At 41.7% G+C, this 26,255-nt stretch overlaps 2 protein-coding genes across 9 annotated transcripts in view; both read left to right on the top strand.

Annotated features, from left to right (window-relative positions):
- Positions 1-9,557, top strand: part of MXD4 (MAX dimerization protein 4) — a 37,367-nt gene extending 27,810 nt beyond the window's left edge. For all 6 annotated transcript variants that reach the window (XM_048941542.1, XM_048941544.1, XM_048941543.1 and 3 more), the window contains 3 exons: positions 2,677-2,791; positions 5,782-5,941; positions 6,780-9,557. In XM_048941542.1, coding sequence (XP_048797499.1) covers positions 2,677-2,791; positions 5,782-5,941; positions 6,780-6,928 — 424 coding nt within the window. In that variant the 3' untranslated portion in view covers positions 6,929-9,557. The remainder of the gene's footprint in view (positions 1-2,676; positions 2,792-5,781; positions 5,942-6,779) is intronic.
- An 8,714-nt stretch (positions 9,558-18,271) lies between these two features.
- HAUS3 (HAUS augmin like complex subunit 3) lies at positions 18,272-26,155 on the top strand. Of its 3 annotated transcripts, XM_048941960.1 has the most exons (5): positions 18,272-18,297; positions 18,476-19,988; positions 21,046-21,482; positions 23,102-23,327; positions 24,550-26,111. In XM_048941960.1, the coding sequence occupies exons 2-5, from the start codon at positions 19,077-19,079 to the stop codon at positions 24,814-24,816; spliced, it is 1,842 nt and encodes a 613-aa protein (XP_048797917.1). In that variant the 5' UTR covers positions 18,272-18,297; positions 18,476-19,076; the 3' UTR covers positions 24,817-26,111. The 3 variants fall into 3 exon arrangements, with proteins under 3 accessions (XP_048797917.1, XP_048797918.1, XP_048797915.1); XM_048941961.1 differs by lacking the exon at positions 18,272-18,297 and having other exon boundaries at positions 18,304-19,988; positions 21,250-21,482; positions 24,550-26,155; XM_048941958.1 differs by lacking the exon at positions 18,272-18,297 and having other exon boundaries at positions 18,304-19,988.
- The last annotated feature ends 100 nt before the right edge of the window (positions 26,156-26,255 follow it).

Genomic DNA, 26,255 nt, shown 5'->3' on the forward strand with positions numbered 1-26,255 from the left:
AAGCTGTCGGTTCCCTGCAGCCAGGGAGAAGTTAGTGCTGACAGATCCTGCGCGTGACAATTTATCTGCTGTGAAGTCGGAGTCCCTTGCTGCTGCTGTGATCGGTTACTGCAGCATGCCAGCAATGCTCTCTTACATTCTTAGAGGGTTTTTTTCCAAGATTTGTAAACTGAAAACTGTGGGGTATTTACTCTAGTAATTGTGGCAGGGTGGAGTTTCCGTGTTCATAATTCAGGCCATTGATGATGCTCTTGTGTTACAATACATGAATTAGCAACATAAACATTTATGTAAAGATATGAGTAAAAGAATGAAAGAAAATATCCCCTTGTTTACACTCACAAAAAAAGATGAAGTTCCCGTGGGTGTTTCAGCAAGGTGTGTTTATTACACTGTGCTGTCTGTTGTTAGAGAATGTTTGAAGGCATTATTATTATTTTAATATCGCGCTCCTTTTAATTATTCTCATTGATCAGTTAAAATATTCTTATTAACTTCAGTCATATACTCTTTGTGGCACTGCTGCCAAGTCCTGCTTTGCCTGCTTTGCGTAGGACATAAAAGAACAGTGCTTCAGCCAGGCTCACAGCCTTGCCCACTGGATGTATCTCTGCTCGTTGCCCCAGCGGGTGCTAAGGAAGTGCACCAAACCCTTATTGTGACCCTGCAGTAAGCAGACTTTCTTCAAATACCAGCAGAGGCAGATAAGCTGGGTATGGAGCCTGGCTTCCACTGATGTATTTCAACATGAATATTAAGTAGACTTCAGATTAACAGTTCAGTGTATTCGTTATAATACTTCTAATTACTGCAAGCATTCATTCTGGTCCATGTGTTTAACTCTTGTTTGCTACGTGGGTACTCTTCTTGTCCCCTCTCTTCCCACATCCTCCTTTATCCTCAGTCCCCACTTCTCTGTCAGCTGTCTAAGTAGAGTTGCATCCAAGTTGTACTGAGTGACGCAATGGCTGCATGCATGCTTAGAGGCCAGTTAGAAATCAAAAAGATGGATTGAATTCAGTGCCCAAAGCAAGATTTTAGTTAATACACACACAAAAAAAACAGGTAGCTATTAAAGGCTATAGAAAGAGAAATAAAGCGTTACCTGTGTTCTCGGTATAGCTCCCAGTAGCCCCTGATGGTGGCACTTCATCCTTTGCATCTGCTGTAAAGGTCGGCATCGTGGCTCAGCTCAGCAGTCCCAGGGCTGCTCCCACCTATGAGGCTGTGCATGAAATAAAAGCGGTTTGGTTGTTAGGTGCAGAGCCTTGAATACAAACCAAACCCCAGCCCTAAACAAAGAGTATGGCATCTGTTCTCTCTTGAATCATACTTCCACCAATAACCTCTTTCTCCTAAATGACTTGAAGAAAGAATTAACAGTTCTACAGAATGCTCTTTGAATTCATACCTAATGCACCACTAATTTACAGGCAGCCAGAACTACATGTCAGTGTGTTGTCATTACAGCACTGAATTTTCATTAGGTTTTATTTTGCTTTTTTCTCCCCCATTCATTCTCAGGTTTTGCATTACAGTACTCAGTCCAGATACGATGTTACCTGTCATTCAGTTTACACTGAATCCTCTTAAGTTGCATTTCAGATACTGATGCTGAATTCTTGTTCTGAATGTCCTGACCAGGAGCATTGCATTTCCCGCACAGTTTGTTTCCTTCATGCAGCATACAGCAGATTGGAAACAGATAATTATTCATGTCACACTTGTGATCCGCTTCGCTTATTATTAGTGCTGTGTGGGGGCTGTAGGCATGCTCCAGATCATTGCTTTGTTCAGTCTGGGCTGGTGGAAAGAAAATGGTACAGATGTTGCTCATGTAAGTGCTGCATCTATTTCCATTGTGTAAAACTGAAAGGTGCGATGTTCTTTGGTTTGCTCTGCTTTGCTTTGGCAGTTACAGTGGAGTTGCATGGAGCGTTGTACTGCCAGTGCCTCCTTAAAGAAATACAAAAAGTTTGGAAATCAGCTAGCTGTAGAAATGCCATTTTGCTTATCCTCATTCTTTACCAATGGATTTGATGCCATTATATATAGGAGAAAAGTTGCTGGGAGTGGTAATGGTATCACTTGAATGAGAGCAATGGACCTGACACTGCTGGAGCTCATTGGTGTTGCTCTGTGTTGTTCTGGCTCCCTCACAGTGGGCTGTGGGTTCGTGCATGGGCAGGAGCAAAAAGGGTCTATGGTGAGGGCTGAGAGGTACAGCTGGAAGCAGCCGTGCCTTGCAGGAGCACAACCATCACATCGGGCAGCGGGGAGCTGCAGCGTGCAGGCTCTGCTCCCTCCCACAGGCTGGAAAGCCATCCAGGCTGGGGTGAAGTCTCCACTTTTCTTCTTTATTCAACCACACATTCAATGTGCAGCCTCGGTTGAGTTACTTTCTCTGGATGTACTTCCCCTTCCTTAAGTTGGGAATAACCAGACGGAGCAAACTGCTTTCAAATATAGGTATGAAAATAGTGTACGAGTGTGCCAAGTAGCATTACTACATTTCAAGTGACCTTTCGGTCTGAAACTTTGCCAAAGGAAGGGGAGAGGAAGCCACTGTTGAATTGAGTTTTGCAGAGAGATCCTGCAAACAGATGGTGTTTGCATATAGGATGTGCAATTCAAGTGCAACTTCACTACAACACTCTTCATTTTTAATAATTGCAGACGGGCGAAACTCCGGCTATATTTGGAACAGCTAAAACAGCTCGTGCCTCTTGGGCCGGACAGCACCAGACACACCACTCTAAGTCTGTTGAAAAGAGCTAAGATGCATATCAAGGTAAAAACATTCATCTGTATTTTTACATTTTTAAAGCATAATCTTCCAGAATGTGTATCCATAAAGAGGAGTTTAATTTTCACATAAGATCTGTATCCATATGTCTGATCTTCTGGCTCTATTGGTCTGTATTAGAAGCAGGGTTTTCACTCAGGTTATCAAGTTTTTTATGTGCTTTGCAGTAACAGATACATAAAATGGTGGTTTTGTGATTATTAATGGTTTACATTGTATTAAAATATATGTATATCATGGGTGTTATTTGATTAATGTACTTATTTTTAAGGACTGAACAAAGTAGCAATGTACTGCACTGATGTCAGTGTGAAAATACCAATAACTGGTAATGAAATAACTAACGGAGTCAAAGGGATTATAGCTCCTAACGAGTCTCACCCTCATCCCATACTCCAGCAACCAGATCCTGGAGCATGTGCCAATCACTTAAAAGAAACCAAAAATAAAATCTCATCTCCTGTTAGCTGCCACTCCCTTTGCATGCTTTGTGTGAGCAACACCTGAGCCACCAGCTGAAAACCAAAACGAAACCTCACCTGTGCTTTAGCAACAGTACAGGTTAGACATGTGCACAGACAACACAAAGGAGATCCCTCCTGAGCCCTGCTCTTTCCTAAGACTGCGTAGTTTCACTCTCGTCATTTTCAGGGGAATGGAAGCACAGATAGATGATAATATTTAAATGCAGAAGGTTAAAGAACAGGTTTCTGATGCCGTCTCCAGGACTGTAATTATTTGTCTGGCATTTTTTTCAATGTAAAAGGGGAAAAGAGAGAAAAGCAAAAAGTGTCGTGAGAGGCTGAATGCTGCCAGTGGTCTGGGAATATTTTGGAGAACAGCCTGCTGCTGTACAGCAGTGACATTCAGTGCAATTGCAGAAATGGCTGTAATTCGTAGGAAGCATTAAGGATGAATTCAAGCAAAGCCATTCTTGTAAACAAGGTTACTCAGCTCCTTCTTCAGCTCTTGTAAGCACGTTTACTCCAGCTGAGCAACCCCTGTTTTGACCATTGGAGATTTTGGCTGCTTGTTTATAATTCGGGCTAACATGCATGAAAGGCACTGCGTGTGGTTTTTGTCTCGGGCTGCCCCCCTATCATGGGCTTATGCATACAAATTGAAAAACTGTTTTTACAAGTGGCAAGTGTGAGAGATTAGCCATGCAGTTAACATTTCAGCTGCTGATAACAAAGCTAGGAACGGATTCTTTCCCAGTCTGTCGTGCACGGTACCATGTACTCCTTTTCTCAAAAGTGAAACTGAAGTTTTGTTTTCTTTTTGAGATTCTAACTGAACCCACCTCCACTGTTCTGATGCCTGACTGCTCCCCTCCAACAGATCTGCAGGCTTTCGGACAGCCACCTCTCAGCTGCACTGTCAGAGCAGGCACTGCCCCGGCCTTTCCAACACAGCAATTAGTTCTGAACTTTTCACACGCACGCCCATACACTGAAACTTGCCCTGAGAGATCGGACAGTTTTGGGTCTCCTGGATACGAATCACCGAGTTCATTCCTGAAAGAGTTGTTGGAGTTTGGGACCACAGCCAGGAAGATAGAGGAAAAGGAAATGTGATCAGTTGGGCACATTTGGTGTGCTGTGCACATGGATGTACTCCCCATTTGTTTATTGTAACATTGTGTTCCTACGTATGATGCATATCTGAGTAGTGTGTGGCCTGGGCTCACAGTGAGGCTACAGAAATTAGGTTTCATTCAGGTGGGAAGCTGCTGAGTTGAGTAACATCAATTATGTTTTCAAAGATAAATACTTTTGCTTTGGGGTTGGCATTAGAACAGCAGAATCCTTGCAGTCACTTGGCTCGTGGTTTGTTGTATGCTGTCCCACCCCACTCTCCTCTAGAAACCCACACATAGGTTCATTCACATGGTAGGGAAGAGTCAGCAGCAGCTGTATTCACTCCCAATACATCTCCTACATCTCAGTGGTCATGTAAACACTGCTCAAAGAGAAATTTGGTCTAGCTTATAAGTGCTTTTTCTGCCAGAACCTGTAATTTACTTCATCACTTAGATTAAAAGAATTGCCTTTTGTGTGTGTGTGTGTTTTGTTTGTAGCTCCTGCTTTTGATCCAATCATATCCATTCTACTTCCTCTCTAGTTATGCAGTCCGTTTTTGAAAATAGCTATCAGTGATTGGAAAAGCATTCAGCTGAGATCTGAGAGTATCCCTGCTATTACCTTTCTACCAACAGTGCATTGCGTTCTATGCAGTGAGGCATTCTTTTTCGTTCCAAAATGAACACCTTATTTTATTCAAGTAACAGGAAAGATCTGGGGCTGATTCATGAAAGGACTCATTCACAGGTTGTTTGCTGAGAAGGATTGGATTAATAGTGCTGATTTTGTTAGGGGGTTATCATAGAGTTATCAGAGAAGTGCTAGGAAAAAGAAATGCAAGAATGAAGGGAATTGTTGGTAAATTCCTCCTACTTCATATATAAAGTAATACTGGAGTATTGATAATGAAGCACTCTTAAATGGTAACAATTTCCATAGCTTCTGGTAGTACAGGGAGCACAGAGGAGCCTGTAATGGTTCCTTTATGGCGATAACTCTCTTGTTTCACCTAAAGAGCCATAAAACTCTGCTTGAAACCGGAGCCGTGCTTTAGTTACCAAAGATGGTGACAGTTTTGCCTGACAAAATGATTTAAATATTCCCCAGAACCAAGGCAACAATCATTCAGTCTTAGCTGAGAAGCTTTTGCTAGTGGCAAAAGGGTCCCTGAGGAATACTTTTCTTTTACTGTATCCATGTATTTTACTGTGAAACCAATTCGCTTCCGGACTGGCCAGCTGAAGTTGCACGGAGCTCTACAGGGTGGTAACAGAAATAATTGTGTCTGATCATCAATTCGCGCTCTAAAAGAACTGATTGGAGAAGATCCAAAGTTATGATGCTTTAACACAGGTACGATCTGTTGGCTTACTGATACTCTCTCTCTTTAAGAAATTGGAAGAACAGGACCGAAAAGCTCTGAATATTAAAGAACAATTACAGCGGGAACACCGCTACCTCAAACGCAGGTTGGAGCAGCTATCCGTGCAGGGCATGGAGCGCATCCGCACTGACAGTATGGGATCAACAATATCCACTGACTCTGAACAAGGTAAGTGCGTGGGGGCTGCCCAGAGGGGCCTGCAGCTGTGGGAAGGAGGGGGAAGCAGGGAAGCAAAAAAAATATTTTTCGATACACAATTTAGAACTAAGATCAAATTTTCAACAAAACCCAGACAAAACTGTTCCATTACGCAATCTACAGAACGAAAAGCAACGGCATCTTTTGTATATTCTTTGCAAAACAGTTATTTGCCTTAATTCGTTTGCGTGAGTAAATCAATTTCACATCATTTCTTGCGAAATGTTACAATATTTTCTGTGCAGTGATCACCAAGTGTTTCCTACATTTGGTTTTCATTTAAGAGTGAGCTGTCGGAGCTCCCCATCACCTTTTCTCATCTTCTGGTTAGCAGTGTGCCTGTCACTGAGGACTCACACACACAGCCCTTTCCAGGGCCCGTGGGAGACGGAGCTGTTGGTCACAGTGCAGCTCTTGGAGGACAGATGGCTGCACCGCAGTCACTGCGAGCTGACACCTGCAGGTTGAGCTGCCGCGTGTGGTGCTACAGCTCAGAGCCCAGAGGGTTTGGGTTTTCTTCGTGTGTTTTTTAAGATCAGCATCTCTGAACAGGTTGGAACTGTTCTGGGACAGCATTTGGTGCTGATGTCACGCTGTGTATTTATGTAGGCGAGGACAGGAGGGATTTTAATTCTCAGGTGGACAAGATGCTACTTACCTCAGGAGCTACCGTTGCAGGCTTCTTTTAATTACAGAGAATGAATGATTTGGGTTCCACCTGCACGTTGGTTACGCAGGCAGCGCTGGCCCCTGGTTACTTGTTAGAGAAGCTGCGTTTCTGAAAATATACTTCTTACGTTTTCTTTAGAAGTAGACATTGAAGGAATGGAGTTTACACCCGGGGAAATGGACAGTGTTGGAAGTGCCAGTGATGCTGAAGACCACTACAGTTTGCAAAGCGGCTCAAGCGATGGAGGTTACACACATTCCCGCAGACTGAATGCCAGGCTCTCATAGTGCCTGAGTTACCAGTTCAACTCAGGACCATCTGACTGAAGCACTTATATATGAATATTCCAGAGGTGTCAACTGCCACTCTTCCGGGAAACCCCAACCACAGTACTCTGACATGGAGGTTTCTTACCCACGGTTCCCTGCACTGTAACCACAATATTAGATATTGTAAATCATGGGTTTGTTGCAGAGAACTGTGGTTAGGTACAGTTGTGACTTAAAGCTAGCTTGATGTAGCTCTACTGCAAATTAAAGAAAAGAAATTGTCATTCCATTCAAGAGGTATTAAATTCAAACTGTTGGAAGCATGGCATAAGGAAGTTTGACAGTTATTTTGATTTTGCAAAAACCATTTTCAAACATGGAAGAATGAACAGAAACTACCATGCATTAGTGATTCGGAGATACAAAAACCTAAAACTACTTTTTGTGGTATTTTTACATGGAAAAAAAGAAAATGGAACCCTGTATAGCAGGCTCTGTTGTATCAATTCTTTCAGCAGTTGTTTGGGTAAAGCAGGCGGATAAACCTTCAAATTACAGATGATCTTTAGAAAAGGTCATATTTACAAGTCACTACTGTACTTCAAAATGGGGGAAAAGCCAGCTCTAGTAATGACTTCATGTGGGATGATCTCAACTTTCTTCTGCTTTTTTGTATTCAGTATCCAACCAGCAGCAAATCATTCCATCCATGTTAACAGGAGGAGTAGAATGCAGCACTGCAGTTTGGACCTGTTACTGTGGAATGGATGACATTGAAGCATTTCAGTGTTTTTGGTGGTGTTTTTTTTTTTTTTCATTTCTTTGTCTGAAAAATACAGAACTCAAGCGATCCAGATTGTGATAGCTGATCTTTCCTTGCAGGGAAATGAAATTTCTGTTTGCTTGTATTTTTTTTTTCTTTTTACACATGTCAATACATTTTTATGGAAGGCATGGCTTAAAAATACAGTATTCAGCTAGAAGATAATTAATCCTTTTTTCTTTTGCACACTATAATTGCATTTTCTATTCTTAAAAAAGTGCAAAAAATTTAAATGTATGCTGTAAAACAGCAAAGTTTATTTAGTACTCATCAAGCTGTTCAGAACATATTTACCCAAATTATAGCAATACTATGAAGATGTATTTTAATACAACTTCTGCTTAGTGAAGTCATTAGAGCTTGGCTTGCCGGGTAAGAAAAAACGGACCAGTCTTTGCATTACCTGTTTAAAGAAGGTCTTTTAAAAAAAAAAAAAAGAAAGAAAAAAAAAAAGAAAGAAAAAAAGAAAAAAAAAAGAGAAAAAAGCTATAAACACTTTTAGGGAAGTGATTTTAGCAAGTGTAGTCTATATTTCCTGTAAGAGATTTTGTATTATATTTTCCTAAATGTTCTCATTTACTTGTATAGGGAGGGGAATGGTACAGACCCAGACCAGAGTCTCAGGGACTCTTCACCTTTGTCATATTGTGCCTTGGTGACCATTTATGTATGCCTCTCCTTTTCATTGTTTAAAGGACAACTAAGCTTTGTTTCCAGACCCTCCATTTGAATGGTCAGTTGTCCACCTTCCTACCGATGAAGTAGAGAGGTGTGTTTATATCTTTACCCTCTCACAACTGATTCAGTGTGGCTTTAAGTAAAATCCTAAATTTAGGTTTCGGTGCGAGGGTTAATTGTATAAGCCCTCCTTTTGATTCTTCAGCACCCAAATCTATATTTTGTTAGCTTATAAAGTCAGGGTCTCCGTGAGACCAGTGCTCAGTGGCTAGGGAAACACAAATGTACTGTGTAAGGCTATGGGATGTCCAAGTGTGGTGCCATTTTTAGCATTCAGATACAAGACCTCATGACACGCTGACCATAATGATCAAAAACAAAGATTCAGTTGTTCTTTCAACATCTGACATACGTGTCCTCCCTTTGGCTCTTACAACACCAAGTAGAAATACGAATACATTTTGTGGCAGCTTACAGATCCTTGTTTGCACTCTCGCTTACTGCTTGGAACTTGCCAACAAGGAAAATGTATATGTTTAATGTACATAACCTAACGGATTGCCACCCCTACTTTGGCTCTGGGGAGGGGCATAAGGTTATCAACTCTGGCAGCTGAATAAGAAAACAATTAACCTTTTCTGTGATGCAGGTTTTGGTATTATGTTGTATACACCTTGCATTTTACTAAAATCCTCGTTGTTGGGGAAAGCACACAGCAATATACTCATTGTGTGTAGCTGACAAGCAGCAGAAATTACTAGCTCCTTTGGTGCATATGAAACTAATTTCCAAATCATGGAAAAAACAAAACAAAACAAAACTAAGAGTTTACTTTAACATACGACTGTTAACAGGAAAAAAAACAGGCTAGTATATTGTTGCTGTTCATTTATTCTATAATGAACACGTTCATGAATTGTAAAGTGTTTCCTTTCGTGACAAGCAGCTCTTGCACAGAACCTCCTAATGAAAAGAGATTTGAAACTTACAGAAGGAAAGACAAGATTTTAAATTGAACATTATTGTACCTTAGGTCAACCTGAAATTTTCCTTTTAAAGATGAATGTGCTAACTTAATGAGTTCTTCCACGCTGGGTATCCATGGCTTTGTAGATCTTATATTTTCAATAAAAATTACTCGAATAATCTTGAGTGGAAACAAAAAGGGTTCATTTGTTTTTACTTTTCCAGTTGTTACAGTGGGGGCTGCTATCCTGGTGAAAAGATCCTCTTGATGCGCTCTTCTCCCCATTGTAAAGCAGTGCTTCCTCCAGATGCAGCCCCTTGTCTGCAGGCAGTTCAGGACAGCAGCCGGAAGCCCCACAGCTGCTCCAGGTGCCAGGCTTCCCAGCTGGCATCCCAGCACTGCGCTGCCATTCAGGCTGGCAGTTCCTTCCAGAGCACATCTTACTGCGCTGTGTCGCGGTGGCACCCCGGGATGTGTCACCTAGGGGTGGGCAGGGCGTCCTGGTTTTGCTCATTGTCAAGCTGAATCTTTGTGTGCGTGTTCGTGTGTGTACATGCATGCAGGGATTGGTGTGTGCACAGCTACCTGTAACCACAGCATTCATGGAAACAAATGCCGCTGCTCCAAGATTAAACGCAGCAACCGTGCTGGCAGCTCTGCCGCTCTGTGTCATGACCGTGCTTTGGGCAGGTGAGGTCCCACTTCTATCTTCATCTTTCTTCCTTCACGTTACCCTGTGTGGGCAGGGCTCTGCAGAGACGCTGCCATCGCAAAGGACTTTCTGCAGAGTGCGGAGGCCTGGCCTCGGGGCTGGCCCTTCCCTGCTCCTGGGGCAGCGCTGTGAGTGGGTCTGTGCCATCACAGGGGAGAGGCATAAATCCAACCCCAAATGGTTAACTTTTCTGCAAATTCTCAGCTGCAATTAGGATGAATATGCCTTCACTCCCATCCCAGCTCTGACTAACTTGTATCCCATGGAGGCTGGCTTACTTATCTTTCTAAAAGAGTGGGGCTTGACCAGTGGAAGTTGCAGCATGTTGTTGCCTGGGACTGAATCCTGTGGGCTTTTTTGTACGAAACTCAATCTAGGCTCAGAGTGAGTTTCATTAGAATACCACAGACATAAATTGTCCCCCAAAAATCAACAAGAACAACAGAGTTTTTCATCTGATGGGTTTCATATCATGAATGATTCTTAGTTAACATCTGGGATGGGAAAAAAAAAAAATGCTGATAAAACCTTCATAAAATTTAAAGAATTATCGCTTTTCCTGACCCTCCACAATATTTTTTATTGACACAGAACCATAGAATCATTCAGATTGGAAAAGACTCCTAAGATCACCTAGTCCAACTGGCAGCCCATCCCCACCATACCCTCTACTTCTACTGATGTACAGCTAATAAAAGCCACGAACATCAGAATTTGGAGCATCCTACTGTACATCAGGTGGGGCCAGTTTTGGTGAATTGAGTGCCAAAAGCACAGAACTGGAACAGGAGGATGCAGAGCTGTGTGCCAGCCCAGGCTGCAGCTGTGCTCCACGTGGTGCCCCAGGGCGTCATTCTGCTCTTCTTGGAGGCCTTTACTGCAGCCTCCGCTCCCCAGAGAGGTGATTACTGCACCACGTTGCCACCATCCTCGCTCAGTGGTTTTGTCCCTGCAGATGAGCACTGTGGAAACGAACGTCACGGCTTTTAACCTAGGAATAGTAATTTTAGTCTTAGAAAGCTGTTAATTTCTGTTACTGCTGCAGGCCATTGGTCTTGTACGTGGTAAGAGTCAGGAGCGAGGCGGTTGTTTCAGCCACTAAACTGCACATCCCAGCACTGGGGGAAGGAGAGCTGACTGCCTTTAGATGCTCTTAAAGCTCTGTACTCCCCACAGACACGAATGGGGTGAACACATCAGAAACCAAATGAAGTTTCACCAAAAGCAAAATGAGCCAAATTGCCAAAGTGACCAACTAAATGTAGTACTGTTAATTGGCAGCTGCCAAAGAAACATCCGAGTATTACGTTACTACCTAGAATTGCAATGGAGGGGAAATACTGAACAGAATATGTGAGAATTTGGTCATCTTGGCCCTTCTTTCTATCTCAACTATTGCAAATCCCAGCAAAAGACTGCAGTGGAGGGAAATCCACTCCGAGTCATAGAATCATTAGAGTTGGAAGGGACCTCTGAAGACCATCTAGTCCAACTCGCCTGCAGTGAGCAGGGACATGCACAGCTACATCAGGTTGCCCAGGGCCTGATCCAGCCTCAACTTGAGAGTCTCCAGGGACAGGGCATCAACCACATCACTAGGAAGCCTGTGCCAGTGCCTCACCACTCGCACTGTAAAAGACTTTCCTTTTATCCAATCTAAATCTCCCCTCTTAAAGCTTGAAGCCATTTCCCCTCGTTCTATTACCACAGACCCTGCTAAAGAGTCTGTCCCCTTCTTTCCTGACATTCCACATTGAAAAGGGTCTGTGTGCACACCGGTGTGGTGCTCGCTGCATTCAGTAGCGCGTGGAATGGTGTGTTGTATTGTTATTTTGTGAGAATATAAATACAAATCTTTTCTACCTTTTTGTTGTGTTTCATTTTTTCTTTTTAAATTGTCATCTCTATTTGCATGCAGCGTTTCTTCTCTTTGCAAATCTTTTCATATAGCTTTAATGACTACTTAATGAGGAGCTCATGGAGTTTTAGCAATTCAAATTAATCCTATGGCATTCAGGCTGGAGTGCAATTTAAATTAAATTTCTTTTACACATGTTGGCCCAATGTAACCCTAACAGTCATTAACGTTATTTGTTACAACCATGGGTGCCGTATAAATTTCCACTATTAAATTCTGAAGACAAACCAGCCTGTAAAACAAAGTGCAAATTGAAATGCATTAGTATATGTTTGAAATAATTGTAGCTGAAATCACTCTGGCTCTGTACAAGGCAGAAAAAATGTGTACGAGGCGACCTGCAGGTTCTGCGTGTGTGCTGTGCTGAATGGGAAATCCACAGCCAGACGAAGGTGTGCATTTCAGTTTGTTACTGGGGGAGATGAGAGGGCGACAGAACTGAAATGCTTTTGCAAATGGTGGTGTTGTATTTTCAAGCACAGCGTGGAACATTCTTTTGTTTCAATTTGTCAACAGTGTTGCGCTGTAAATTCAGATTTCTTCAAAATATAGAAATGGGAGTTTTAGTCTGAAATCATGGCATGTAGATTGTCAGGAAGATGAGCCACTGAAAAGACTCATGCCGAAGGAGACCATCTTTTTAGCAGAGCTTTCTTTGAAAGCCCCCCTACTACATATATAACAAGAGCCAAAGGGCACCCAGGTGCTGCTGAAATCTGCAACAGGAAGAGAGGGGCAGCAAACTTTTGGCGGTGTGTCTTGCTGTGTGCAAGACAGAACCACATGGGAGCAGCATTCTGAGTGATGTTGTGGCGCGGTTTTGATGAGCCTTGCACAGTTTAAGACCCGTGCAGTTTCTTTCATGACATTTGTAATGCCTTGTCAGCTGTTTATAAGAAAAGTAAGTTTCCTCATTTTGCTAATGATGGAAATTTAATAAGTCCAGAAGCTTGACTATCAGTAAGAAAATGGTTTTGGTTCTTTCTCTTCTGCAGCCAATTTAAATGGAAAAGAGCCTTAAATTATAAATAAAATAAATAAAATTATAAATAAAATGATGGCCATCGCCTTGCTCTAAAAGAGGTTGTTTAAAGTAGTTTCAGTGGCAAAGTTTTCAGTTATTACTGTTATTACACATCCAGGCATTGTGATCAACTCGGTGCTTTCATGGACCTCAGCATGGCAAGAATGGTATGATTACGATGGATGGACAGGCAAGGAATGGAGGGTTGAAATTACTAGTGCCAGAAAGGACTGGGCTTGTGATAGCAGAGACTGCCACGGCTATGGGGTCCATTTCCTTTTGCTCACTAAGGTATCAGCTCCCCAGGCTGAGGGAGCAGCTCTCCGCAAGCCTCCAGAAGCTCCTGCTCCTTTGTGTCGCTGCTGTGCAGAGCAGCCACTGCCCTGGTGTGCAGAAGCTGGAACGCGACGGCAGAGGCAGAGCAGCGTGAGGTGGTGGCAGGAGCAGGCTGGTGCTTTCCCATCCTGCTGGACTTTTAATCCAAAACAGGGCCAGAAGAGTAAATAGGTTTTTTAGAAAAGAATAACTTTGTGCATTGTATGTCTAAATAACATCAGCAGTGTCAGTCCAATCATATAGGTGCTTTTTTCCACTTATGGCATCGTATCCAATAAAGCCTGAAGAAAGCTAATCACTGTGACCTGCTTTTCTGGGAACACAAGGTTTCGGAATGAAATCTGTTCCTCCAGAGACAATACAGGTGCCTGTGAGAGCCAGCGAGCTGGTGCCAAATTTCTGTATTCTGGCTTTATTATCATAACAGTTCACACGGCACTTCAAAAGCTGTGCTTAATTCAGAGCCTGAGTTTGCTTAAAGCAATGATCTTCTTTTAACAGAGTGCTTCCGAAGAGTGGCTGGCACTCCTGCAATCTGCATTGGGCCCCTCTAAAATCCTGCTGCTACTGGCTAAAAACCTGCATGCTGCATAATGGAAAAGCTTCCACACTGCTACACCACCTAAAAACTTATTTCTACATCTTTGCTGTTATTTAGCCAAACCAAACCCCAAACCTAAAACGATAATAAGCAAAATACTTTTATGTGAGCTCTTCACGACAGATGTATCTCAGTGGGAGGGTTTATATTCACCAGCTGTGAAGCCTATATATGTGTTTCACAGCCTGGGCCAGTGGGTAATCGATAGCTTCTCAAGTGAGCACCAGACACAACTACATCATGTTTTGCAGCGAAACAAATGCAACATGGCACGGGTGGGATAGTGCAGAGCTTGCAGACATCCTTCCAGAAAAGTCTCTGTCTTAATCTGTTGGAATCCACCATAAAAAGGCTTGTAAATACAACACGCTATCTAAGCAGCCTCTCTGGTGCTCGGACACAGATGCAAAACAACTGCTCCTGGAATGGAAAAAAAGGGTAAGGTAAGCCTTTAATTATGTTTTGACTGAACACAACCGAGAAAAAAATGAATCAGATAAAAACATTCTTGACCCATAAGGAGCTGCAGAAGGAAACACTGAAGCATATGGGGCTGTGGCTGGATGGGAAAAAGGACTGTAAGAAAAGTCAAAGATACGATTGTAACATGTTTGTAGGGGAAGGCTGTTGTTTAATCTCTGCCCCTAAAAGCCGGTCTATGGTCTAACAAATGAAAATTTGTTTCACATTAGAAGCTTGTTCTTTCAAAATGAGAAGTTTAAGTGCACAGTGTTCTGACCTAAAATATTTCAATTCTGCCTGAATTCCTATGCCAGCGGGGATTATGAGATCATGCTGTCTGTCAATTCCTCTTTCATCCATCTGTTCCCCCCCTCTTTCCTTGATAACTTTTGAACCTTCAGGCCAATTCTGACCAAATTTGACAAAGCAGAGATAGGATGGAGGCTGCAATGATAATCAGTGGTGAAAAATTCCATGAAAATTTCATGTCTGGGTAGAAAGAGAACCAAATTGCTTCCTGAGCTCGAAGGCTGGCATGACTGAGGCAACTGTTCCACAAGGTGGCTGCTGCCCAGCACCTGTGCAGCTCCAGACCAGCTCAGAATTGCAGTACGTTCCTGGTCGCCCAGCTAAGCAGATGCGGATGGTGTTTTGTGTAAGGACAGGAGGGAGTGCTTGAGTCTGGAGGGAGCAAGTAATGAGAGAAGCTGCTTGCACAGGGATCTGAAGGTAGAGCTGCAGAAGTCCAGGAACTGTATGAAATCCTCTTCTTTCAGATACATCCATCTTCTTGCGTCTAGGATGTGGCCTTCCATTACAGAGCTTGATTGATCTCAGGTCAGAGGAATTTTAGGAAAGTTTCTAGATGAAAAAAATACAAAATTTGCTTTTGCTCTCATATTTTTTATACGAGAAACAATAATATGTATGTTATTGAACAGACTAAGCAGTGCAGTAGTGTGAAGCACGAGCCTCCAAAACACAGCCATAGGATCATTTTAGTGCAAGTAACTGAACTGAAACAGCACTGTCTCTTGAAGTATACTAGTGAATGCTTTTGCTCCTTCCCTATCAGAAAGACACAACACACTCTATGCATAAGACAATATGAAAACTTCAGCTAGCCTAATTGCACCTGCGTATCAAGCTGAATCTGATGGCAAAGAATTCACTACTACAGCTGTTTTTACCCATCTCTGCCAGGTCAGGGTTTAATGCATGAATGTGTCTCGCACAGGTCACACTAAGCTTCCAATCACCATACTGCACTTTGCAGGTGACTCAGGTGCTGATTTTGATCTTGAAAAACTCATGCAAATCAGCCTTAGCTGTGCTGAGAGGTTGCTCATTTCCCCACATTGATTCATTTCAACAGCTGCATTAAGTGAGATTAGAGGAGCTGCACATTTAGGACACGTACTGGGAGGGCTCAACCACCCACGTACAGACTGGGTCAGTGCCTCACCAGGGTGAAATGTAGAGATAGAATTTCTGGATGCAACTTATTTCTAGAATAACTGGCCCTGGAAGCCACAAGGAAAAACACAGCTCTGAATTTAGTCTTCAGAAGGATCTGATTTGAGAGCTATTAGTGGGAGAGGTGCTCTCTGATGTTAACCACAACATAATTAAGCTGCATGGTGTAACAACAGAAAGCAAGGCAAATAAAGCAAACAAATGCTGAATTTTAAGAAAACAAACTACGTAAAAATGGGGAAGAAGTTGTCAAAAAAAACCCCAACCCTGCAACCACCTAAAAAGTAGTACAAAAGGAAGTAGCCTAAAGGCACCAAGAAGGCTTAAAAATCTTGCATTAGAAGCCCAGGTAAAACGCCTGACACAAATAGGAAACGCTGTTTCAAACCCTCCTGCATGACTCAGTGAGAGAGTAAAGGAGGCTACGGTGAGGCAAATAGGAAAGACCAGAAAAACGTGGCATGTGAAACATAAACAGGAAATGAAAGCAGCTAAATTTAAGGATTGTCTAACAAAAGGTGCCCCAGTTGTTAGTAAAAACTTTACTTGATTCTAAACTCAGAAAAAGCCCTCACAAAAGGTCCTGCAATCATTGCTAAGAGGTGTTTGTTGCCTCAACAGGCAGAGTAAGCCAAAAAGCTGAAAAGAAAACTGCAAGTGTCATAAGGAAGTGCATGGGAACCAGAGCAGAAGGTAGGGTTTTGCTGCTACAAAATCTCTTGGCGCATCCATGCCCTGAGGCCTGTGTGCATCTTGTCTCTTCATCTCAAGAAATGAGAGGGGAAAACAACATTTGCAGGAGGAAAATCAACTTTTTACACAGGTTGATGGTGACAGGACAAGGGGGAATGGTTCTGTACTAAAAGAGGAGAGATTTAGATTACACATCAGGAGGAATTGTTTTCGCTCAGAGCGTGGTGATGCCCTGGCACAGGCTGCCCAGAGAGCTGTGGGTTCCCTATCCCTAGACGTGCTCAAGGCCAAGTTGGATGGGCCCTGGGCAGCCTGATGTGGTGGGACAACCAGCCCATAGCAGAGGTTTGGGGCTGGGTGAGCTTTGAGGTCCCTTCCAAACCAAGCCATGCTATGATCCTATGAAGAAATGCAATGCAACAATGTGGAAGGTGCAGAAAAAAGACAATTGAAGTAATCAAGCACTGCCTTGCAAAGGTCAAATTTTGCAATTCTTCATATTGCAGAGGACAAAGCTGATGGAATATTTACTTGTGATTTCTCAATTTTTAGGAAGACAAGAGGCAAGATAAATGCAGAGCCGATGTTCACCAAATCCTGCAGTGCTAGAGCCAATAGTCATTTGATGAAATGAAGGAGGCAATAGTTTTTTTAAAAGAACACCAAAGAAAGTGTATTTTTAAAACAGCAGCCAGTGAAGTTCTGGCATTCGTTGGCCTGCAAAGCTTTGGATGGCATCAGTAGGTTCAAAAAGGGATTAGACAAATTGGTGGTCAAGACCATGAAAAGATGAAAGCAGCAGACATGAGCAAAGCACCAACACAGTGCCTATGGGCTCTATAGGTGACCAGGTCTGTGCTGAGCAACCCTCTGCTGCCACAGAGGACCCGTCAGCAGCACCAGTGACCCAGCCAGGCATTTCCAGTGTTCCCCCGCCCAGCATTTACTGCCTGTTCACATCACCAGCTGCCTCAGTATAATTTTCCCTATTAAAAACACTACAAAAGTATAAAAATTTAGTTGCAGGGTTTTTTGTTTGTTTGTTTTCTGAGAGCAGCTTCACAGGCCAATTCTACTGCAAGCACGACGGCTCTACAGGCAAACGCCAGGCCCTCCTCTGCACTGCTCAGCTTCAGGCTGCGCCTCGAACACCGCAGTCCGGTGCCGTTTGCTCAGCACCGAGCCGCGTTAAATGGCAGACACCGCTATCCTCCTTTTACGCTGGGGGACAGCGGGAAAGCCACAGGCTGCGGTACAGGGCTGCACACGAGCGGACACAACGAGAACCCAGGCCGAAACCCGCGCTGTCAGAACGCCACAGCGGACACCTAACGGCCGCCGCGCGCGGGCAACCCGCCCACATGACGTCACGGCGGCTTCCGGCCAAGCCCCGCGTAGGGCTGCCCCGTAGGAGTGGCGCGGCGCGCACGCGCCTCTGCGACAGGCAGGCGGCTCGCGAGGAGGAGATGCGCGCGTGCGCAGTGGGCTTCAGCGGATAGAGGCTGCGCGAGAGCGGCGCGCGGCGGGCGTTTTGACCGTTGGCGCCATAACGGCCGCCCGCCCCTCCCTCTTCTTCTCGCAGCCCGCCGCCGTTCCCTCGCCTCGCGGAGGGCTGCCCGAGCGCTTCTTAGTGCTGCGGCCCGTCCCGCCCGCCCGCCCGCCCGCCCGCCCGCCCGCCGCTGGGGCACTGCGCCGTGGTGAGTAACGCTGCCTGCTCCTCGTCCTGAGGGAAGCGGCCCCCGGCGTCCCGTCGGGGCTGTTGGTCTGAAAGCTGCCCTTCGGTGCCTAGTTGCACCACAGAGTGCGTGCTCCGAGTGACCTTCTTGTAATTGCTTTGGTATTTGTATGGTAAAGGACTTCATACTCTATTTTCAGAGGGAAATATAAAGACGAAGCCTTAGAAGACAAGATTCTGTTCGCTGCTGAAGTAAAAGATACAAACGAGAGTTTGAGTTTTTGTTTGGTGTCTTCTAGCTTTATTTTTAGGGCAAACTGAAAGCTTCCCTCGTTTTGGAGGAGTTAAAAAGACTTAAATTAAGGGTGTGGGAACCTATCGAAGTGAGACGCTCCAGCAGGGCAACGATGTGCTCGCTATTTGTGTGGATCTGTTAGTTTAGAATTCATGGTGAAATTCGATTTTAGTCTTAAAGTCACCTTCGCTGTGCAAAACGATATATTTTTGCAAATATTTGGGATGTAATTGTTGTCAAGAAACGTCTTGGTTATCAGATCAGGACAGGAATGCCCTAAGACATCCTTGAAATAAAAATTGCTTTCTGGTCTTACTAACAATTGTAGCCCATGGTAGAGTTCAGTTCTGTGGTGTGATCTGCTACTTTCACTTTCCTATGCACACACTTCTGTGTTAGAATACTGAGTATTCCCTTAAAATGACCAAAAAAAGCCCACGCTAGAATAATCCCCTAGAAATTTTCCACATATTTGAATCTTTTCTGCTTTCAAAAATACTTAAATCATGAGCTGTGGGAAGGAGTTTGTGGAAATTCTTAAGAAAATTGGATATCCAAAAGCCGTTGAGCTCAATGGAGAGGATTTTGACTGGCTGTTTGAGTCCTCAGAAGACAAATCATTTCTGGAGTGGTTTTGTGGAACTGTAAATGAGCAGCATGTGTTATCTGAAAAAGAACTGCAAGATTTTAATAGTCTTCTCGAGTCTGGAAAGCCCATTTTAGAAGGAAATGCATTGGATGAAGCCCTTAAAACCTGTAAGCCAGCAGATTCAGGCAACAGACAAGAGAAGGAAGAGGAACTTAAGAAATTAGAGGATGAGTTTCAAGCTCTTCAGAAAGTGAAAAGTCTTACAATCCATCGGCATAATAAGCTTCAGATGATGATTTCTGAAAACAGCAGCATGTTACAGGCACTAAAAATCAAAGAGGAAGAAACACAGAGAGATTTGAAAGAAGGTCTGGAACTGTTTACTGCAGCAAATAATAAGCTTAATAATGAACTGCAGTCTCTTGTGGATAGAGTCAAGAAATTGGCCTCTTTCTTCACTGCTTCGGCTTCAGAACAAGGATCAGGTTTGCATCCAGTGTTTTTTTCCCAGCTTTCCTTGGACAAGTATTTGTCTCAGGAAGAGCACTGCACTGCAGCACTTGCCTCGTATGCAAAAAAGCATTTTTATCAGGGCATGTCAGAATTGGCTGAAAATTTGCACGAAGACAACTTTGAGCTTGCAGATATTAGCAAACATGTCACTTGTGCTGAGACTACTGAAGCTTGTGGAAAGAGTCAGGAGATTGCCAGCCTCCAGGCAGCGTACATTTGTGCTCAGCATCAGCTAATTGAATTGCAAGCTGAAGAAGAGAGCTTGAATTCAGCTATAGAGTGTGCAGAGAGCATGCTGCAATCCTCAAAGAGCAAGGTAAGTGGCAAATGGCTTTATAAGGTTGTAGAGTTTTAAACAGAGAGAAGCATGCTTTTGAATTATTTGTTCTCCTGTTTTTACATAGTGGAATTGCACTTATTGAGGTTTTAGTTTTGTACTTGTGAAGTGGCTCCAGTGACTAGGAGCTAGCTTAGGAGTTTTTTCAGTATGACAGAGTACCTTGAATTCTGCATTCTGGAGTTTATTGCATTAAAAAAACTGGTTCTTAGTAGTACCTTTCTAATTTTGTTAAACTGCAATTTCAAGTTGTAACTGTCTCCATTGTTTGTACAGTAATCAAAACCTTAACTTAAAATTTTGCTTATGGAGGCTACTGTGATATATATTCTTGTTAATATTTCCTATAGGGGAAAAAAAACCTCCAGGTTTTAGTTCAGTGACTTGGGAATTTATAACGTGGAGACATAATGTTGATATGTTTTAGATACCAAAACAATGAGTTGTGTCGTTGAAATCCCACAGATGTCCCATCGAGTGATGGGCAGATGTGATATTTACGAATGTGAGGGATTTGTAACAGAAGGAGGAAAATTAGCTTATACTGCAGTCATGGACTAACTTGAGGCATTATGTTGGTATGTTCTCATTTGTGGACAGGCATATTGTGCTTGATTGATTAGAGTCATTTGAAAAAGGTTCTGATGGGCAGTATTGATAGTCATCTGGCTGAATGTAAACTTTTTTGCATGTGACATTTCAGTTATATCTGGTTGAAATCTAGGTGTGAACTAAAATACAGATACAGTTTTTCTGTGATGAAGTGTTTCATGGCTCTGCAGTAGAGCAGATTTAATTATTTCTCAAAATATATATGATGCCTACCATCTTAAATCTGTATTTGCCTTGTATGTTGTGAAGCAAGTCTGTAAAGCTGCTTGCAGAGTTCTCATTTAATTGTGATGATGCTTTGATCTTCATGTGAGTGCGTGATTCTTATGTGACCTGAGGAAATGTGTTAGGAAAGCAGAATGAAGAAAGGTGAACAAAAATCTGAGGGAACTGTGAAGGGATTGATATGTTTTGCTTTATGCAGGGAATTGAAAAGCAAGAAAATGTCGAGGCCAAAATATCTAGTTTAAATGATGAAATCTCTACGATTAAGCAACAGATAGCTGAAATAAACAACAAAGATCTGCCTTCCCTTCTGAAAGAGCATGCACAGCTGTTCACTGCGCCGGTGGTAATGGCTGCCCTGGATCGTGAGATTGCTCAGCAGGACCATTTCGCTTCTAAACAGGATGAGATCTGCAGCCATCTGATAAGACAGAAAGCGTCACTTGAACTTATTCAGCTAGCCTATGACATTGAATTGAAGAAACACAAAGACATCCACTGTCAACTTGAGAATCTGATAGAATCTCTGAAACAGAGCAGTAATGAGATGCAGCAGAGACTAGAGGTGTTATCTAAGCAAACTGAACTTCCAAAGCCAAGGAACGCTATTAGTTCAAAGGATGATTTCTCTTGTAGGTAAGTGTTAAAGTGAACCTTGACTTTTTTTTTTAATTAAGTTGTGAAGATGTAGGTAAGCAAAGCATTCCCAATTGGTATTAGTTACTTGCCATAGCTACTTAATGTTTGAAATTCTCCAGAATTGAAGCTTTCAAGGTATGAGATGTTAACATTGCCAAAGCATTTCTAAGCAATATTGAGAATGTAATGAATGTTTAGCAAAATCAGACATCTTGAAGGCTTTTCCAGAAGTGCAGGTGCAGAGAGCTGTTAGTAGCAGTAATATCCCAGGCAATATCTATGGCCTCATCTGCTCAGCCTACAAAACTCCTTATGTGATGGAGGAGAGGAACAACTCCTGGGATGTAAGAAATGTGTTTAGCTCATTGGTACTGCTTGACTTGCCACCTGCATCCTGTTGCCCATATAAGATTTTTTTCACCATCGAAGTGATTCAGTCTTCCTGTATCTCAGGTGGTACAGCAGGATGTACTGTGTTGTGGTCACTTCAAGGTACCTAAACTTTTTCATTAGGTGTGTTCTATAATTATAGGTGATATTAGGCTTTTACCCCTTCTTTAAACTGTTGAAGTGGTTTTTTTAGTAGCTGACTGATTGATAATTTAGTCTTGAGCAGTGAATGGCAGAATCAGGTAGGATTCATTTTACCCAAGTTGTGTCTGTGTTGAAAAACTGTAACGTTTTATTATTGAGATTCTTTGTGACTAAGTAACAATGTTTATTGACTGCTTGTTTGCTTTTTTATTCTTTAAAAAGGCTGGCCTTGTTGCTCATGACAGAGTTGTAAATCCTGAGTGGTTTATGAGCAGTAGATGAAATAAACTCAGTTACCTTTGAAATAGTGCTTCTCTCCCTAAAAGCACTCTGATACCTAATTGGGGCTCAATGATTCTCCAAATTCTGGAGACTTTAATATGCAGAGGTGGCAGTAGCAACTGATCAAGTTAGCAGCAGTGAGAGAAGTGACTGTTCCTGATGTAGCGTTAAGTTATGGTTCTGTTTAGTTATAGCAAAATATTGCTGTCTTTTGCATGACTCAGAACCCAGTGTAGAATTCCTTAGTGGTCTTTCCATAGATAGAAAGTAGTAAGGTTTAAAATTTCATAAAGATTTTTTTTTAAATTTCTCACTGGCCATGGAGTTCTGGCATTTTCTCAGCACTGCTGTCCTTGAAGTGTAGGAAATAGTTTGCAAAAGAGTGTGTTGTCATCCTCTTGAATGAGTTGGCATCGTTATTAAAGTCACAGTTAATAAGAACATATTTCACTGCTGTTGCTTGCCATTTGGAATATTTCGGAGTCCTGTGGATCACTCATGACCTATGTACATATCAGTGGCAGATACAGCATTATATCAGCAGTACTCTTACAACCTATGTACTTTGCTGGTCCTCAGTCTAATTTAGAATCATGGAATTATTAAGGTTGGAAAAGACCTCTAAGATCATCTAATCCAGCCATCCACCTCCCACCAGTATTGCCCACTAGACCATATTCTGTAATACCTTATCTACATATTTCTTGAACTTTCTCAACATGAAGATCTTCTCTTGACTGATAATGCCAGGAATGCTTAAGTAACTTAAAAATGCTTGTGTCTAACTTCATTTGTTCCAGGCTCTACCAGCTTTTGGAAGGAGAAAACAAAAAACAACTGTTTAAAACATACAAAGACCTGGAACAAATGGCTCAGAAATTAAATCAGGATTGTGTGACAGCAGAAGAGCAGCTAGCAGTGTCTTCTCAGGAGCAGTCTCTCTTGTTGTCCAAACTGGACAGTGATGTAAATGCTCTTCGTGATGCTCTGTACTGCGGAGGAAATCAGATACTACTCACCAGTCGGGTACGTCCTTATGTCATCATTAAGTGATTGTATCCATGCCTGTTGTGCTCTTTTACTGAGACAGGTATAAGGGCTGTAGGCATAAAATGGCCACAACATCTCATCAACAAACTTAGTAGTGTAATGATGATGGGCGGGTGGTGGTGCTGTTCTTTGCAAGTGTGGGATTTTGCATAGGTTGGCAGGGAATAATTTATTGGTTTCGAAGCAATGGTGGCATCTAACACTTATTTCTTTCAAAGGCAGTTACAGTCATGTATAGATTTATGGTGTGGAAAATGTCTTTTGGCTACGGTGTCACAGGAAAATTCATATAAATATTCACCTGAATATAATGGTCTGGCCCCTTAAAATGGTCTGGCTGTGTTGGCTCATATGTAGGAAGTAAGAATTTTGGGATTTTTAAAGGATATTTTTGTAGGACAATTCTATGACAGAGCTCCTGGATGGCTTTTGCAGCTGCTTTGGAAGGGGAATAGGGTTAAATACAATTTTGTTATAGTAAGCAACTACAGATATCTGAAAAATGCAACAGAAGCCTTCACTTGTTCCACAATCCTTACTTACATGCATTAGAAAATACATGAATAATATATAATTAATAATATTCTACTCTATTCACAGCATACAGAACAGTCTTACAAATAAATTATTCTTTGTAATTAGAACAATGCCTTCTTAGGGATTAAAGGTTTTTGCCTCCATCGGTGTACTCTTCATTGCTCCAAGTGACTTAAAACAGTGACACATTTTTCTATTGGTATCAGGAAAAATAGTTCTTATAGGGAAATAATGTGCAAGTAGGTAACTAACCTGCCTACCCTGAACTATCATAAGAATGACAATTAGGAGAACTGTATTTTGCAATTATCTCATATTAAAATTGCTTTTCTGTTTGATTTTTTTCCCTTTTGACTAGTAATGAAGACTTGATAGGCAGTGTTGTTCAACCATCTATATAGTTGGAGGACAGGTTCTTACAGTCTTAATTCATCTGTTTTAGTAAGGAAGGAAATTAAATTACATTTTCATAACCTGATGCAGATACATGCAGATCCACAGCTACATATACAGGATTTATCATACAATATTGTTTTTAATGATTTTTCACTTATTTTTTTTTTTAAAAGGCTTCCAAAAGCAATTGAACTAGAAATATGAAAGTCTTTTGGTGTATTAATGATACAAAAATAACATTTTTGTGTTGTGTATCTTTTGTTAGGAACTTACTGAGCAGTTTCATCAACTGGAAGGTGATTTAAATAAACTAAATCAACTAATTATGGATCTTACTGCTGATGTGAAGTCAAAGAGAAACTTCTTAGCGTCCAATAAGCTGCATCAGATGGAAAGAAACTTGTATGTGTATTATTTCAAAGATGAGAACCACTTGAAAGAGATGGTGGAGAAGCTTGAACAGCAGTCAGAGGCTAAAGCAAGTGCTCTGGAACATGAGAATTTCACCACCAGTGAATTCCTTAATACTTAACCTTCAGTGTATTCTGAAGATAAAAAACCATGTTAATGTAAACTGTCTACAAGTTTATGGAATGATAAGTATTAGCTTATCAAGGTGAACGTTTATCTGTCATTGCAGTGTGTGTTTAGCTGCCACAGTTACCATGTTTGGGTTATATGCTGCTTCATGGCTTTGGCATTTGGTCATTCGGTTCAAGTTCTTCAGTATTAATTTACATATTGGTTGCTTGAATGAATTGCATACACGTCACTCTTTTACTAGGCTGCATGTTGATTTCCACTTTGTGCAGCATAGAACAAAAGAAAGCTTCAAACCCTTGGGATTGGTTTTCTTGCATGGTAAGAAACTTCCAATACATGAAGTAAAGAGGGATTCCAGATTTTGGAACATAAATGGTAATGTGCTTCCTTCCGTAGAGGAAGTTCTCCAAGGCAGAAATGATACGATTCTGCTTTACTTAGTTCTCTAAGATTTATTTTCATTATATAGAAATGTACCTAAATATGTAACAGAATCTGTTGGCTGTTTGACCACCATGTCATCGCTTTATTTATGCCTTCTCTATAGAAATTAGTCCCCACTTACAGGAAACTTCTCAAAGAGAGAGCTTGCACCTTTTAGACTTGAACATTTTGGGGATATCTTTACACAGTATTTACTCTCTGATTTGTGTTGCCAGGCATTTGAATGATGTCTTCATACTCCTGCATAGACTGGTATTAAGACTGCTTATCAAATTTTTGTGTAGGCTTCCTTTTAGACCAATGGCACTAAATATGATTTTGTAGTATAAAAATACTCCAGGTTCTTGTTTTCTAATCAGCTGTACTTACTTTCAAGTGTTGCACATATTGATGAAGGCTAGTAAATTAGCTTCAACTTCAGTAGTAGTATTTCAAAAAATATTTTGGCTTCAAGCTTTTAATGTCTACTTTTATGTAACTTATTCTTAAATGTATAATTTTTAGCTTATTGGTTTGATGTCTTTATGCCTAGTTTTCATGCTGTTTAGATCCATATGTTGTTTGTTATTAAATTCAGTTCAATGCTGTCAATATTTGTGGCATATCTGTGTGTTAGTATATGTTCATGAATGGTGTCTTGTTTATTTTTAATCTTCTGGGTTCTCATTTAGGCTCCAGAGTTTGAATCTGAAGACTACTGCTTCCCTCTATGGGAAGTTAGGAAATATTTTTATCCTTCTGTAAGAAAACAATGATACAAATAATAAAAAACAATTTTTAAAAAAACAATTTTGAAAGTTAGGAGAAGACTATGTTCCTGGCTTGTGGAATGTCTGGAAAAGGAAAATCTTACTGCTATCTTCTTGCTTAGTATCAAATTGCAAACCAGCTTTCACTGTATAGTGCATTATTTTGTTTGACAAAATAGTGATTTTTTTTTTTCTGGTATCTTTTGTTAGATTCCATGAAAGTCAGTTAGATTTT

The sequence above is a fragment of the Lagopus muta genome, chromosome 4 (assembly GCF_023343835.1).
Source record: "Lagopus muta isolate bLagMut1 chromosome 4, bLagMut1 primary, whole genome shotgun sequence".
NCBI classification, from domain to species: domain Eukaryota; kingdom Metazoa; phylum Chordata; class Aves; order Galliformes; family Phasianidae; genus Lagopus; species Lagopus muta.

Excerpts from the sequence above, each read along its gene's own strand:
- HAUS3 (XM_048941960.1), top strand. The coding sequence starts at position 19,077 with ATGAGCTGTGGGAAGGAGTTTGTGGAAATTCTTAAGAAAATTGGATAT. Across the intron at positions 21,483-23,101 it reads AAGGATGATTTCTCTTGTAG|GCTCTACCAGCTTTTGGAAG; the intron begins GTAAGTGTTAAA and ends CATTTGTTCCAG. Across the intron at positions 23,328-24,549 it reads AGATACTACTCACCAGTCGG|GAACTTACTGAGCAGTTTCA; the intron begins GTACGTCCTTAT and ends ATCTTTTGTTAG.